This window comes from Megascapheus bottae, chromosome 2, assembly GCF_031878675.1.
Source record: "Megascapheus bottae isolate mThoBot1 chromosome 2, mThoBot2.hap1, whole genome shotgun sequence".
Classification (NCBI taxonomy): domain Eukaryota; kingdom Metazoa; phylum Chordata; class Mammalia; order Rodentia; family Geomyidae; genus Megascapheus; species Megascapheus bottae.
This window is the reverse complement of record NC_143510.1, coordinates 50,809,108-50,823,657: the sequence shown is the minus strand read 5'-3', so window position 1 is coordinate 50,823,657 and position 14,550 is coordinate 50,809,108. Positions and strand designations below refer to the sequence as shown.

The window sequence follows — 14,550 nt, the reverse complement described above, 5'->3', positions numbered from 1 at the left end:
CTTTTGACTTGGCCATTGAAGACACAATGCTGCAGGCATTCATGCGCCTTGCCTTTCCCATAACTCTGGGCAAGAAATCCCCAGTACAAAAGCAGTGGCATAGTATCTGGAGACCAGGGACTGAGCAAGGACTGGCTTGGGAGGGTCGAGATGGGGGTGGGGGAGAGGTCAGAGGCGTTGCTGAATATAAAGGCAATGGGAGAGAAAATGCTGTGTCCTCCCCGTGAACCTGGGCTGTGTCCTCCCCCTCCACTCCAGCCTTTCCCCATGCTCAACACAACTTCCATAAAAGCTTGGCCCTTAGCTTCCCAGTGAGACTGTAGAAGCATCCAGAGAAGTATCAGCCACCAAGACAGTTAGAGTTTGGGACTCCATTATAGGTTACCACCCCCCCCCACACACACACCTATACACACCTCACCTCATGCCTGCCTAGGGAGCTAGATCCTTTTCTGGATGGTCAGACCCAAAGCAAAGGTAAGCTTTGGGAAAACAGCAGAAAAGCAAGCTCATTGGCAGTCAGATGCTAAAATCTGCACTTACACACAAAAAAATTCAAGTATGAAAGATTTAATTTGTTTTTCATTTGACAAGAATTTATAGACTTCTGATGTTTTCCCCCCTTCAGGCCAAGGACAGAAAGAGACACAGAGCATATAACTATATGTGTGACAAAAAGAAAACAAACAAATAAACAAACCCCAGAAACTGGTAAAGAAGGAAAATAAAATAAATGTCCAGGTGCTTTTAAGCTAGTTTTCCAGAGTTAAAGAAGGCCCTTTTAGTTAGTTAGGGAGAAACTTAAAGTATAGCTATTCCCCCTCCAGTTTTCATCTCTTCAAAGCAGCAAACTCAGGAAAGAACTATGGATCTAAAGTTATTTCTATCTCATCTTCTTTCACAGGTTTAAAAAAGATACCCTGGTCCACCACTCAGACTTTCTCTTTTTTAAAGCGTAGTTAGCACTACCCCCTTTTCCTATCCAAAGGCAATTGCCTCAAGATGATAGGGGCTACAGTCAGATCAGGCCCCTAATTCACTCAATTACATAAAATAACTCCAGATAATTGTTGGCCCTGCTTCCTCATACTGTAGACAACATGTTTTGTTGTCTCCAGGGGACCATTGAGAGAAAAGAAAGTAGACCTGAAGGATTAAGCAACCCCCACCACACACATACACAGACTCTGTGAGCGCCTGTGTGAACACAAGCACACACACACACACACACACACACACACACAGCTCCAAGTGCCAGACAGCAAGTGGTTTAGGATAAAATGTAAAGCACACCAAATAGATTTTCACAGCCTGATAGTTCCTAAACAGCTGATGCCTTTTGCTCTAGAATTTAGGATAGAGAAGGAGGAATCCCTCTGTTCTCCTGATTGCTTCTGCCTGTATTCCACTTCTGATTGTCCTTTACCTAGATTTGGATGAATTGCCTGGGGGGGAGGGGACCTAACTGTTCCCTCACACCAAAAGGAAGAAAGGAAGGAAGAAAGAAAGATAGGAAGGAAGGAAGGAAGGAAGGAAAGAAGGAAGGAAAGAAGTAGGCTTAATCTAGGGCCTGCTCTAACAGGACCAGAATTATCTGGGGGCTGTTGGCTTGAATTAATTCTTCAGGTATATTTTCTTTAACCCCAAGAAAACTATTTATTTACTTTTATTTTATGACCTTAGTAGTACCTTGTTCAGTCTATAACCAAGCTCTGCTAGGACCTGCTAGGTTGTAGGGAAGTGGGGGGGGGGAGAAATCCTCTCTTAGAGTCTCTTTCTTAACACCTGGCAGGTCCAAGATAAAAGTTACACAAAAACATGAAAGTCCTTCATTATCTCCTGTCATTAGCCTTTGAGGCCTACTTATGCAAGGGGGCCTCCCAGGCCTCTGGCCTCCACTTCACCCTTTTTTTCCAAGTCTAAACAAACAGAGATGGCATCCTGACAGGTCACTTGCCTGCTTCAGAATCATCAACTCAAAACCTTTCTTTTATAAGGAGAATGCAAATGGATGGAGGGGGGCATCTTCTACAATCTTTTCATCCCAAAGGAGCTCTAAGAGATGAAAACTTTTCTCCTTTCCATTCCCTAAAGTTGCCTTCCAGTCTGCAGATTAGACAGGCCTACTGGATACAGAGAAAAGATGGAGAAAGAGTAATTAAGAGAGTGTCTAACTATGGAAAAGTGAGAACACCTCCCCTCCTCCAAATCTCACCCCAACATCTGGCTTCTCTGAAGACACAGAGAGAGAAGAAATGAGAATCCAGCCACAATTTTCCATACCCCTTACTCCAGGCTCCTTCCTCATTGGTTCTTTTTTAAAGACACTGGAATGCTGAAGTTGAGAGTTAAGGTTTATGTGTTTACTTAAACTTAGGCAACTATATAGAAGGTAGGATGTTACCAGGTCCAAGTTAGGATGTTTCCAGGAGGAAAAGAAGAAAAAGAAACCATCAGACATTGACGTAAAACTAATTCACAGCCACTGGTTTATTATTGATCACGGGGCATTTCACATCGACACTAAAATTCTTTATTGCAAGTTTTACAATAATCAAGTAAATTCGGTCCCAAAACACAATAACCACGATGGGGATGTTGGGGGCGGGGAGAGATTCTACCTATAGACTGCCTCTCTGAACTGAAAGTTCATTTTGATTTTCTTTTGGCTCCTTAAACTGAACAGCTCTGAGAGGCTCTTCAGATGCATTTAGCTTTGTCTGCTGTCCTTCCCCCCTCCTTCTACCCCCCCAACAATAATACAAAAGAACTTCATAGCTTTGTTCTCCTTAAAATGACTTCCCCCTCACTAACCACCCCGGGTGCATTTTCAATGCAAAAGGCCCAAGGAAAGAGGTGTGTGTGTGGGGGGGGAGTAGAAGAAGGAGGAGGAGGAGGAGAATTGGCTTTAAAATCTCCCTTTCCTTTTTTCTTTTCCTCATTTCTCCTGAAATTCCCCCCAAACCAGACAGACCATCGTGCCTTGCAATATATAATTCTTGCAGCTTTTTATTTCCTTAAAAAATAAATAACCCTCCCCAAATGGCCTTAAAAATAAAAACAAAACAGCAGGTACCATGCTAAGACAACATCACATGCTTCAAGGGATCTTTAACAGTGGAAAGGAGAGCAGGGCTGGGGGCTTGTTTATCTGTTTTGTCTGTTTGGCATTAACAAGGGAGGAGGCAGGAGGAAGAGAGAAAAAGAACCAAAAATATATATTTATATATTAAATTCTATAAATAAGTCAATTTGTGTGTGAGGGGAGGCTAGGGGGCACGGGGTGGGGGCAGGGGTGTGAGTTATGTTTTATAACCTGGTAATATCCTCTGCCCGCTGCTGCTCCGGCGGCGTGGCGCTCTGGGAGTGGTCTTCAGAAGTGCCCGGGGTGGCTGCCGAGAGGGCGCTGGGCGCCGCGCCCGCCGGGGGCGCTGACCTGACTTTGGTGTTGGGGAGTCGGTGGTCCTTCTTCCATTTCATGCGACGGTTTTGGAACCAGATTTTGATCTGCCTCTCAGAGAGGCACAGCGAGTGGGCGATCTCGATCCTTCTCCTTCGGGTCAGGTAGCGGTTGTAATGAAACTCTTTCTCTAATTCCAGGACTTGCTGCCGAGTGTAGGCTGTCCTCGAGCGCTTGGGCTCCCCTCCGTTATAATTGGGGTTCACTGAGGGGGGAAGGGAGGGAATAGGGGAGGGAAGCAAATAGTGGGGTTCAGAGGCAGCAGGCTCCCCGCCCGCCCGCCCCCCCCTCCACCCTCAAGCCCATCCTCAGCTTGGAGGACCAGGAGGAGGGACTGGTGAGAATTAAGACGTCAGCCTAAATGGGTTATAAAGAAGTTGAAGGAAGCTGGAGACTTTGTAGTGTAATAAGAGGGGAATCCTCATTGTAACGACACTGAATTATTTATGCGCCCTTAGAAAGCGAGCATAGTTTTCACACATACATAACAGATCGTAGCACATGGCTCGGACTGCCCAGAGTAGCTAAGCCATAAAATTTATGGGGGATGTAATTACCCATTCTCGCTCGTAAATCCAGTTCAATTGTGCTAACCCAGAGTCGCTCCTGGAGAGAGAGAGAGGGGGAAAGGAGAGAAAGGAGGACGGGGGGCCGGAGGGGGCCAGAGAGGGTGGGGAGCGCCGTGGGGGGGGGTGAAAAAAAAGAAGGGGAGGGAGGGTAGGGAGCAAGAAAGCAAAGTTGCCTACCCGTGCTAACGTGAATTTTTTTCATCCATGGATAGACTATGGGCTGCTTGCTGGCGGCGCTGGAGGGATGGTCGGGGGCTGGCTGGCTGCAGGCTGGCGGGGCTGGGGACGGGGAGGCGGAGGCGCCTGAGAGGGGCGCCGGCTCGCAGAGCGGCTGCGATTTCTCGGGGTGGTGGTGGCCCGCCTGGGCCGGCCCGTGGCCTCGCGAATTGCCCGGCCCCTGGAGACTGGTGCAGCTATATTGACGCTCGGGGTAGCTAGGGCGCGGAGGCGGTGGTGGGTACAGCTCCTGATGGTGATGCTGGAATCCCGATTCCCTGGTCCGGCCGTAATATTCCGGACTGTGTTCAGGGATGTAGCTATTTTGCGAATATTCTTCGCATGGAGGAAATTTCGGATCGATGTAGTTAGAGTCCATCAAATACGAGCTCATGATCATTAATTTCTGGAGTGGAAAATAATTTTTCTCGCTTTGTCGTTTTTCTGCTCCATAAAGCCCTCCTACTAGCTAGCGACCCTGTAAAGTTACTTTCACCATGTGACTCCGCCGGCCAATCACACCGAGCAACCCAGTCCCCGGATAAGGAACCGAATCGCTTTATTCAAAATGTATCCAATTTTTTGTGTGTGTGCTGCTGCTGCTGCTGCTGCTGCTGCTGCTGTGGCTGCTGGTGGGGGTGGGGGGTGTGATGTGGGAACAGCTGGCAGGGGGTGCTGGGGTACCCACCAGTACACACCCCACCAGACTGACAACCCTTCTCTGCGAAAGGAGATGAGACGCTTCCAGCTGTCCTCCAGAAGCCTGGGCATTGGCATGAGGAGGTGGTGGGGAGGGGAGGGCTGTCGGGAGACTGTGACTCAGCCCCCATCCAGGGTCTCCTCGCCGGCCTCCAGCGGGCCCCGTGGGCCTGGGCTCCAGTGATTTCCCAGCGCTTTCCATTCATGGCGATCTTGTTTCAGTCTGTGTAGGTCACCGGGCAGCGCCCCTCTTTCGCAGGAAGAGGAAGTTGGATGAGGACTGGACTGGAGGTTGGATGGGGAGGGCCCCAGGCTGAGCCGAGGAGGCCAAAGAGCCTGGGTTACCCTCCCTCCCCATCCAAAGGTCCAGCATCCCCCACTTCCCTACACACTCACCCAACCCTCTGGCCTTGGGGCCGGCGAGGCAGGGTCCCAGCTGGACCAGGCAGGTAGAGGCAGCGGGATGCAAATGATTCTGACGTCATTTCTGGAGGTCTGGGGGTTGTGGCCCCTCTGAAGAGAGACAGGAAGTGGTTGGCAAAAGCAGAGTACAGAGAAGCCTTGCCCTCCCCCTGGCTACCCATTGACCCTCCCTGCCCCTGCCCCAGAGCACTGCGGGACCACTGCTGTGGCTTGCTGAGGCTCACAGCTACCTTCCAGACTGGCTCTGAGCAGCTCTGGTAAAGAAGAGAGCTTTCTGCCAAGTGTCAGTGCCCTGTGATGGTGCCCAGCCAAAGCCCTGAGAATTCATCCTTTTTCCATCCCCGTACACAGTAGATGGAGCTCCGAGGAAGGCCTGTGTGGGTAGAGTCTACTTGCTTCTGGCCAGGGAGGTATCTATGTAACACGTGTGTTTACATGTAAACACATACTCCCCAGGGCCAATTCTAGGCTGCCTTCCAAAAAGGAGGAGTGAGGTCACAGAGATGGGGAGGCAAAGCAGACCTGGGTGGGTAGGTGGGGGTCTCCTACTCTCTCTCTCTCTCTCTCTCTCTCTCTCTCTCTCTCTCTCTCTCTCTCTCTCTCTCTCTCTCTCTCTCTCTCTCTCTCTCTCTCTCTCTCTGCTATACACTCACAGAAAATACCCAGGAATTTTTTTGGGGGGTGGTGGTGGTAAGCAGGGTCACAGAAGAGAGAGTGGGCACATGTCTGCTGCTTTCCCAGGTTCCTCTCCCTCAGCTAGGGGTGGCCACGTCATGCTACTGATTCCAATTAACTGATCATCCATAAGTCAGAGTTGGGGGTGTGGGGTGGGGAGTTGGGGGGGGTGCAGCAGAAGGGAAAGCCCAGGGAGGGAGCTGGGTCCCCTTGTTGTACTTGATAACAATTATAGTTTAAAATCATAGCTTGCCGAGGCTTGGCTATATTTTACTTGATAACAATAAAAGTGACACATAAAGTTAACTGTTTATGTTTTATTTATTAGACTAAATCTGCCAGCGGTGGTAGGAGCGCTTGCCTCGTCGCTACAGCTTTTATAGGGCTGTAAAACGTCATAAATCAGTCTCGGGGAATCGCCCGCACTCTTTGTGTCGGTGGCGGCGCAGGGCTGGCGGCCGCTGGCTGCCTGCTCCCTCCTTTCCACGAAAAGTCGTAATGTGATTTTTTTCCCTCTGATTTTATTATTATGATCGCCGCCGTGATTAGTCAATCTACCTTTAATTCGCCGCCCTCCGCTGCCTCCTCCCAGCCCAGCCTGGTTGACACTTGAATAAGTACCTTTTAAAACGGCATAACAACTATTTGAGGGTTTAATTAGAACATCTGCAATTAAGTGAATGAGCAGGGGAAAGGGGAAAATATATATATACATATATGAAGCCCTGTGAGAGGATGGCTGAAAGCAGGAGTTTCCCAGCCTTCCCTCACAACCTTGGGAGCTAGAAGAGGGTCTCCCGTATTCAAATTAGGGCTCACCCTGGGGGCTATGAATGAGAAGGAGCCTGGGCCACAGAGTTACCCAAAGGGCCCCCTGGCTGCCTGCCCTATTTGGGTGGGGGCTTAACCCTCACCAAGACCAGCCCAGGTTCTGAAGGGCCAATGCTTCTCTAGAGCTGGGGCTGGATGGAGAGGGGGTCTTATATCTCTCTCCCAAGAGGATAGGCCCCCTAGCCTCGGCGGGATGAGGGAACAGGAAGTCCCTGGAGGTCTCCCTTCTGTTATAGATGCTACACCCCCAAAGTAGAAGGAGGATTCTTGCTCTGGGGAGCTTGTGAATGGGAGGAGTGAGAGGCTGTTAGGAAGAGGAACTGGAGGCTGTGAGCAAGGGTGGGTGGACAGCTGTTTGGTTGGTGGTGCTGGGAAATGGTGTGAAGGTTTTTCATTTTCTTTGTAATTGTGGGTGGGGGGAGTAGATTCATTGCAAGTTGCCAGAATTGGACCCAGGGAAGTCAGTACTAAATCCTACACTACAAATATCTAAATGATAGCCCCAGATTACCCCATAGGGGAGATCCAAAGCTCCAGACAGCTCTGAGAAGGTAGGGACTAGAGAGAAGAGAGGGGAAGACTTCTAGCTCCACTCTCAGTCCCCTTTCTAGGCCAACACCTGCAGGAGGCAGCCTTACTTGGCCCCAGCTGGGAATATTCACTTCTCCACCTGGAAAGGTGAGCTGTCTTCTGGCTCCCTCCTCCCAGGCCGGCTCCCTCCCACCTTCTTTCTACAGCTGTCCTCCCAGTCTCGACTCTCTTTACCTCAATTCTCACCACCCTGGCCTAATTAGGGTGCCCTTCCTTAGGCATTACCCATCCTTCCGGGTTTCTAAGCTCCTGCAAGTGAGTCAGGAGACCCTCTTGGAGCTGATCTGAGTAGACACAGAGAACTCAGATGCCTTCCACTGAAGGTCTAGTCTTTCTTTGGTTATTATGTTTCTCAATATATATGCATATATGGTATTAATATTTACTAAACTACTAAATGCCTCTGATGCAGCCATAAGTACATGGGGTTTTCATAGAAGGTTTCTACAGCAAAAATAAAATAAAATAAAATAAAATAAAAATCTAGCATGAAGATTCAGAAAGTGAAATCTAGGAGATTTTTCCAAGCATGCTCACATTAATCCACATTAAACAAATTCCCCAAACCAACCCCATAAAGCTATCTTTGGGCTCTCATAGTTTGATGGCAAGGAAGCAACCTACTGCATGAGTAAAATACTATAACACACACACACACACACACACACACACACACACACGCACACATTTTCTTTTACCTGAACATTATTACAAGCATGGGAACAAAATCCTTTCAGAAAGCTCCAGTACTTAGCAATGGTTTAATTATAATGAGGGTGGAGTACTTGTTTATGATGAACCTTAGTATCTGGTCCTATCTTGTATGCTTTTCCATCCTGCCTGCCTCCTTACCACCTCACCACTGCCTCCTCACCTCACTCTGTCCCAATTTTATTTTTTAATTTTTTTTTTTGCTAGCATCCAAATGCTCTCTGCATGACATCCCACACCCCATCTCCTTTCTAAATCTCGATCTGGTTTCTCTTTCGGAAACATGTTTCAGTACAAAGCGCTTCCCTTCTGACACCACTGAAGAAAAATATGTGGCCATTGTGTGTGAGGCCTTATTGTGTCCAGATTACCATACTGACCGTTGGATAACCCATATTCCCGCTCCTCCCCAGTAACAAGCTGCCGGCTGAGAGAGCTCAGTGGCTCCACAGATTCTGTGCTGCATTAAAAAAAAAATCTCACCTTTCATACACTCTGGATTTTCTGAGGGAGAAAAATAAATGGAAGAACCAATTCAAGACTTGGAAAGGGAAAAAAAAAAGGAAAATGAGGTCATTCCTTCCCTACTCTCCAAAGTGCAGTGTTCTCTTTGCATGTGTGTATGTGTTGTTGTTGCTTTAAGGATTAAAAATTACAACATGTCTCTTTCCTTGTTCCTCAAGTAAATTGACTTTGAGATGGTATGCAATCAGGCAATTCATTTCATTTTGATTTTTTTTCTCCCTGGGGCAACTTGAAAACCCCCAAACTGAAACAAGACTCAAACCATTTTTTTTCCTTTGTGCATGTATCTGTGTATACATGAGTATATGTGCGTTTTTGTCCTTTCCTAATGCCAGCAGGCAGGGCTAATGTATGCAAGGAATATGCAAATGCTTAATTGATTTTTTTTCTTAAATCTCTTGTCAGTAAAAGTAATGAATTGGTCTAAAATGATTTTAATAACCCGGACATGTCACCAGAAAATACTCAACCTTTCTCCCCCCTCCTTGAATCGCTTATAGTCTAAAAGAAAGCAATCATAGAATGTTAATTTGCCCCCCTTTAAAATATTAAAGATGAATTTTTCTTGTTTGTTGGGAGACCATCGTCAAGGTCCTCTCATGAATTTCCCCTGCCTTGCCTTGCCTTCCTTGGAATTCAATTTTCCTCAAATCTCATTTAAAGTGGCTTTTTAAAAAGTGGCCGCATTTTAATATTGGTTAGACAGAGTGACCTGCATTTCACCTCGGGTGTTTGACTTGTTCCAATAGGTCACTGCCATGGGGTTATTGATGGGGAAACTCCATTGAAATTTGTCTCTTCGCAAATGGCCTTTAGATCTTCCAGCGAGTTCAATAACTAGTTATAATGTGGAAGGGGAAAAATGAAGGCCCTGGGCTAACGAATTTGATGTTTCATTTTTATGCTGGAGAAATTGTTAGTTAGAGGTTGGGTTCATCCACCCTCTTGGCTCATCCCAGCTTCAATGATCACACACACCCCCATTCCCATCCAAGCCTGCTGGATTATATACTCTTTAAAACTTGGATTGAGATGTCCCTTTCTCTCACTGATGCATTACTCCTTATTAATATTATTGTTGGGAAAATCTGATCTGTGGATGCAGACAACTTGGTCTGCTAGAGGTCTGAAACCAAAACTTCCTTGTTGGATGAAGAACTTTTAAAGGAACCTAAATATAACCTGAAAAGACTGGGCATAGTTTATAGAGAGTTCCCTGACCTAGTGGTCACAGAATTGAGTAAAGTTTCTAGAGTCTCTGAAGATTTAAAGGGGGATCTCGAGGTGTTCTTGGCCTCTGAACTCCTAGAGATTCATGGGATCAAATACCCAGCCCCAAGGAAGGAGAGACTTGGAAAAGCTGACAATGGAAGAATTTCATGGAGCAGGCGAGGGAATCCTGGTATCACAGAATGCATGAAGATATGGCTGGGTATTGGCTGGAGGAACTCACTCTTTCCTAAGGAGGGATTCTCATCTTCTCAAAAGCGCAAAGACCAGAATATGTTAGTAAACTGGAGACAGTAAGGGAGAATGGGGGCAGGAGAGCACAGAGGTGGTGATGAAAATTTTATAAGGTTTCCCTTTTTTTTTTTTCCTGGAATTCTCCAAGTAGTGGGAAAAGGAGAGGTCAGAGAAGGGATGGAAGGTTTTTTATTCTCCCTCAACAAGGCCTTGGCGCCTCCAGAGAAACCTCTGTGAGAAGAGACTGCAGAGTGCCTGCAATCTCCTCAACCTTCGCAGCTCATCACCATTATCAACCTCAGTAATAAACAAGGATGCCTTTCCCCCCATCACCAAATAGCTTCCTGCACACCCTACTTTCTCTACTTCCAGGAATGGTTCTTTTCCCTTGCCTGAAAATGTTTATTTGATCGGCCTCCCAACCCCTGCAAGCCTCTGCCGTACTTCGGGAATCGCCCTAAGATATGACTTGAGCCCTGGGGTGGGGATAGAGGCCTAAGGAAATATTTAAGTGTGTGAAACTAGGACGTTACATATACATATTTTCCCTCACATCCAGAGAAATTTAGGTGCTGGAATTTCCCACAAACGTGTCTCAGAGATGCGAGGCACCACTGAGACTTGGGGAACAACCTTCAGATACAACGAGGGACCCCATAAAAGCCTGATGAGGGGCCGTGGGTGGCTTCAGGACCCTGCCCGGGAAGGGAAATACACACGGCCCTTGCCAGCCAAGCAGGGATCAATAGCGATCGGTAATAAACTTCCCGCAGCCCCAACGCGCTCCAGCGGCGGCCAGCCGACCTCACCTCCCCGCCACCGCTCGACCGACTTTGACCAGCACCTTGGTCACCTCCACCAAATTCCCCCAAGCTGGGGGTGGGGGGTGCTGGTCCCCTCCCTGTTTTAATTACGTGATTGGTTTTTGCTTGGGCCTCTTCGGGACACCTCAACCTCGGATTCTTTGAATCTTTCGGCTCCCCTTTCGGATCTGCGAGTCCTCTGGGCGGGTTGTAATTCAGAGAATGTCTCTGGGTGGTGGGCGCGCTCCGGGCTGGCGGAGTCGGGGCCCCGCGACTGCCTCGCCCTACAGTCCAACGAAATGGCCTTGCCATAGTATTCTTGGGTGCAGCCAGGTCTGCAGCCACCCCACGGCACGGGAGACTGGTAGTTCTGTGGTCCTGCCCATTTGCCTTTCTTAATTATTTTGTGCTCCATTATTCTCTGATAGAAAACAACGATCACAAACCAGCAAGCCTTCCCTGCGTGCGTTATCATTTCGAGCCTGGCCTCGAAGCTGGGATTTCTGCAGTTTTTGTGTTGTTGTTGGGTGTTTTTCTTTTAATTTTCACTCGAATGCGGTGTGGACGAAGACTCGGGGAAGCAGGGCGTGTGGCTCCAGGCTCGGAGGGAGCCCCAGTTTCTGGCGCAAACACCTGGGTTGCGCGCTGGCGGACGAGAAGCGCCCAGAGAAGCAAATTCGGCCACAACTTTCCGCTACTAAGAGCCGCCAGTGGGGTCAAAGGGCTGGCAGTCCTGGATGCGGGGGCCTTTATCCCGCAGAAGGCAATTTTCACCCTCCACTTCCCCTCGTCTCACATCCAGGCCACCCGGCCCTGGCAGCCCCAGCGGCACCCGGCCTGGGTTGTAACCTCCCGGGGTGGCTGCGGGCACCTACGTCCAGGAACACACTGCCCTGCCCTCTCCATCGCCAAGGATTCGAAGGTGAGGCAAGGGAAATACTAACGTGAGCTTTGAAAGTTTGAAATGTAATTGGGAGAGAAAGTGGAAGAGAAGAATAAAGAATAAGCCCCCCACCCCCACCCCATCCCACCGTGGCTGACCTTTTTCCCTTCTCTCCTCCGGAAAGGGGAAACTCTTTTCCTCCCTAAACTGCTGGGTTTCCCAGCTGAATCTCTCATTTATTTACAGCTAATAAACACTTCTCTGTTGATCATCCCGCGTCCTATTCATTCTTTGAGCCTTTCTAACGAGGTAGCAATGAGTTATTGGTAGCAATACTTTATGATTATATATAATATTTCCCACCTCGTGGAGAGGAGGGGGTTAGAATGCTGTCTTCCCTGCAGAAGTTCAAGAACGCCTGAAGTGGTCGCAATCCTCTCCCAGTCCACTGTCCTTACAACACCCCAATTCTTTCTCCACTCCCCCCCACTAAAAATTCCCTTCCCCCCACAGCAATGTTGCCGGGTAAATAAGAGTCCGCCTGGCTGGCTATTAGGATTCTGGAGACGCTGGCATCTGTAGCGATCATTAGTCAAAGCCGCCAAAGCCAAAGGAGCCGAGGACTTGGACAGAAAAAATCTTGGAAATGATATAGAGGAGCCGAGAAGGCATCAATCCCGCCGATAAGAGCGGGCTGCGGGAGCGAAGGCGGCAGACTTAATTGGGCTCTGGGCACCATGAGCAATTGGAAAGGGGGTACCAATGGCTTGTACAGTTGCCCTGGCACTATGTAGGCACCCTCCAAAAAAGGACAGTTAAGACTTAAATACCCTGTTCTCTAAATTTTAAAAACTTGTGGTGTGTAGGGTGGGGGGGGAAGAACCTATATTCCTTTGGCCCTGGAGCCTAGAGGAGCCGCATCAGAGTATTCTTGTTTCTCCTTGTGGAGGGCCCCATTTATTTCTACATGACTGCCTTGAGAGGTACTTGCAAGTTGGGGAGCTTAGATGGGAGTGTCAGGCCCCAGACACAGCCTAGAGAAAGGGTGGAATTTCTTAGAGGAGGTTTTCAAGGACCAGATGATTCTGTTGGACTAGATGTGGAGGCAAGGGACAAAATGGCCTATTTTAATAGACAGAATATCTAAAAGATACTCATTTCCTACCCCCCCCCACCAGGAACTACCTTTATAGAGAAGAAAGAGGAAACAGAGATGTAGTAAGTTTGAGTTTTTCTGGAGGGAAATCCAGATATGTACACCATGTGGCTCTATTTCAACATACATTCAACTAGTTTCAGTGCACAGAAAAACTGTAACAGCGATAAAGATCTCTACATGTGTGGCTTTAATAAGTAGCTGCTTTGTGGGTTACATCCCTTGAATAAATGTAGATACAAATTTCAAAATAGAGACTGAGCAGCACATGTATTGTTCCTTCCAACTGAGGAGGAAAACCTCCAAATATTCATAGGGATGTTTAGAGAGAGCTGTATCAACACATTGTAGCATATACATACAACCATTATAGAAAGATTGGTAATAGGCACACAGGAATCTGACAGGGGACTGTTATGTTCACTGTGGATCTATAAATCTAAAGATCCATAAATCTGCATGGAAATGAGGAGCAGAAAGGGGTGAGAAACACACTTCCTGCTATAGACAGAAAAGATGCATAAATACATTTTCATGTATGCAATTATAGCTCTCCATCTATTTGCAGTGTCTGTCTAACGGAATAGGTGCTTATGGGTTTGACATGCTCCAGCCAGGACTTCTTTGGGATAAACTAGAGTCTTTGTAAGTGCTGAGAACATCTGGAACTTCTGTCGTATATGGCCCATTTCATGGACAATGGGTATGAGCTCCTATGGCTGGGTCCCTAAAAAAAGTATCTCAATCAGATGTAATCTAATCTCAGGTTAGAGGGACCTCTGAGGGTTGGGGTGTCTTTGCATGGTAAGGTGCATTATCATGGCAAAATGGAATCATTTGGTTAAAATATATTTGGCTTGGAGACAGCTTGATAGAGATGAAAGTGAGGAGGCTGTTTGCTTACACACACACACACACACACACACACACACACACACACACCCCTCTGCATCCACCTTAATTAAAGGAAATCCAGTTAGAGGCTGATTTTCCTCCATTCCTGTGGTACTATGTAAAGTTTCTACACACCACAGTCCCATCTAGCCAGCTCTATTATACATCTAAAGTTAGTCCTTACGAAGAAGAGGCTGGGGCTTTGGGAAAAAGAGCATAGAAAGACAGCAGTCCTGGGATAGAGGAGAATCCTTAGTAATTGTGGTACTGTCAGGCTCTGAAGTTAGTGCCCTTGTGATTAAGGGTTTGAAGGACCACAGTCTGCATGGGCAAAAGGAGATGAAAGGGTGCAAGATTATTACATTGGGAACTTGGGAGGGTGAGGGAATCACCACTGGCCCTTTTATTACTGGAGGCTGATGACTAGGGGACTCTGAAAGTATTGTTATTTTTCTTAATTGGCTTACCAGTGAACACTTTGGGGAGGGGGGCCTCAGGTGGGTTAGGGGAAGTGCAATCCAATCTAGCTGGCCAGCTTAAGGGAGAATGATTTACAAAGCAAAACCTCAGATGCCACTTCCTGAGAAGTTACCAGATCAAAACAGCCTCCTCTAGGTGTTTATGACCCCATTTCTACTCCCAACAGGAAA

At 47.7% G+C, this 14,550-nt stretch overlaps 1 protein-coding gene across 1 annotated transcript; it reads right to left on the bottom strand.

Moving 5' to 3' along the window:
- Positions 1–2,472: 2,472 nt before the first annotated feature.
- On the bottom strand, positions 2,473–4,841 carry Hoxc4 (homeobox C4). The gene is made up of 2 exons (XM_090356412.1): positions 4,207–4,841; positions 2,473–3,665 (listed from the first exon to the last, which is right to left on the bottom strand). The coding sequence occupies exons 1-2, from the start codon at positions 4,643–4,645 to the stop codon at positions 3,310–3,312; spliced, it is 795 nt and encodes a 264-aa protein (XP_090212538.1). The 5' UTR covers positions 4,646–4,841; the 3' UTR covers positions 2,473–3,309.
- Between the last annotated feature and the right edge of the window lie 9,709 nt (positions 4,842–14,550).

Excerpts from the sequence above, each read along its gene's own strand:
- Hoxc4 (XM_090356412.1), bottom strand. The coding sequence starts at position 4,645 with ATGATCATGAGCTCGTATTTGATGGACTCTAACTACATCGATCCGAAA. Across the intron at positions 3,666-4,206 it reads AAAAATTCACGTTAGCACGG|TGAACCCCAATTATAACGGA; the intron begins GTAGGCAACTTT and ends TTCCCCCCTCAG.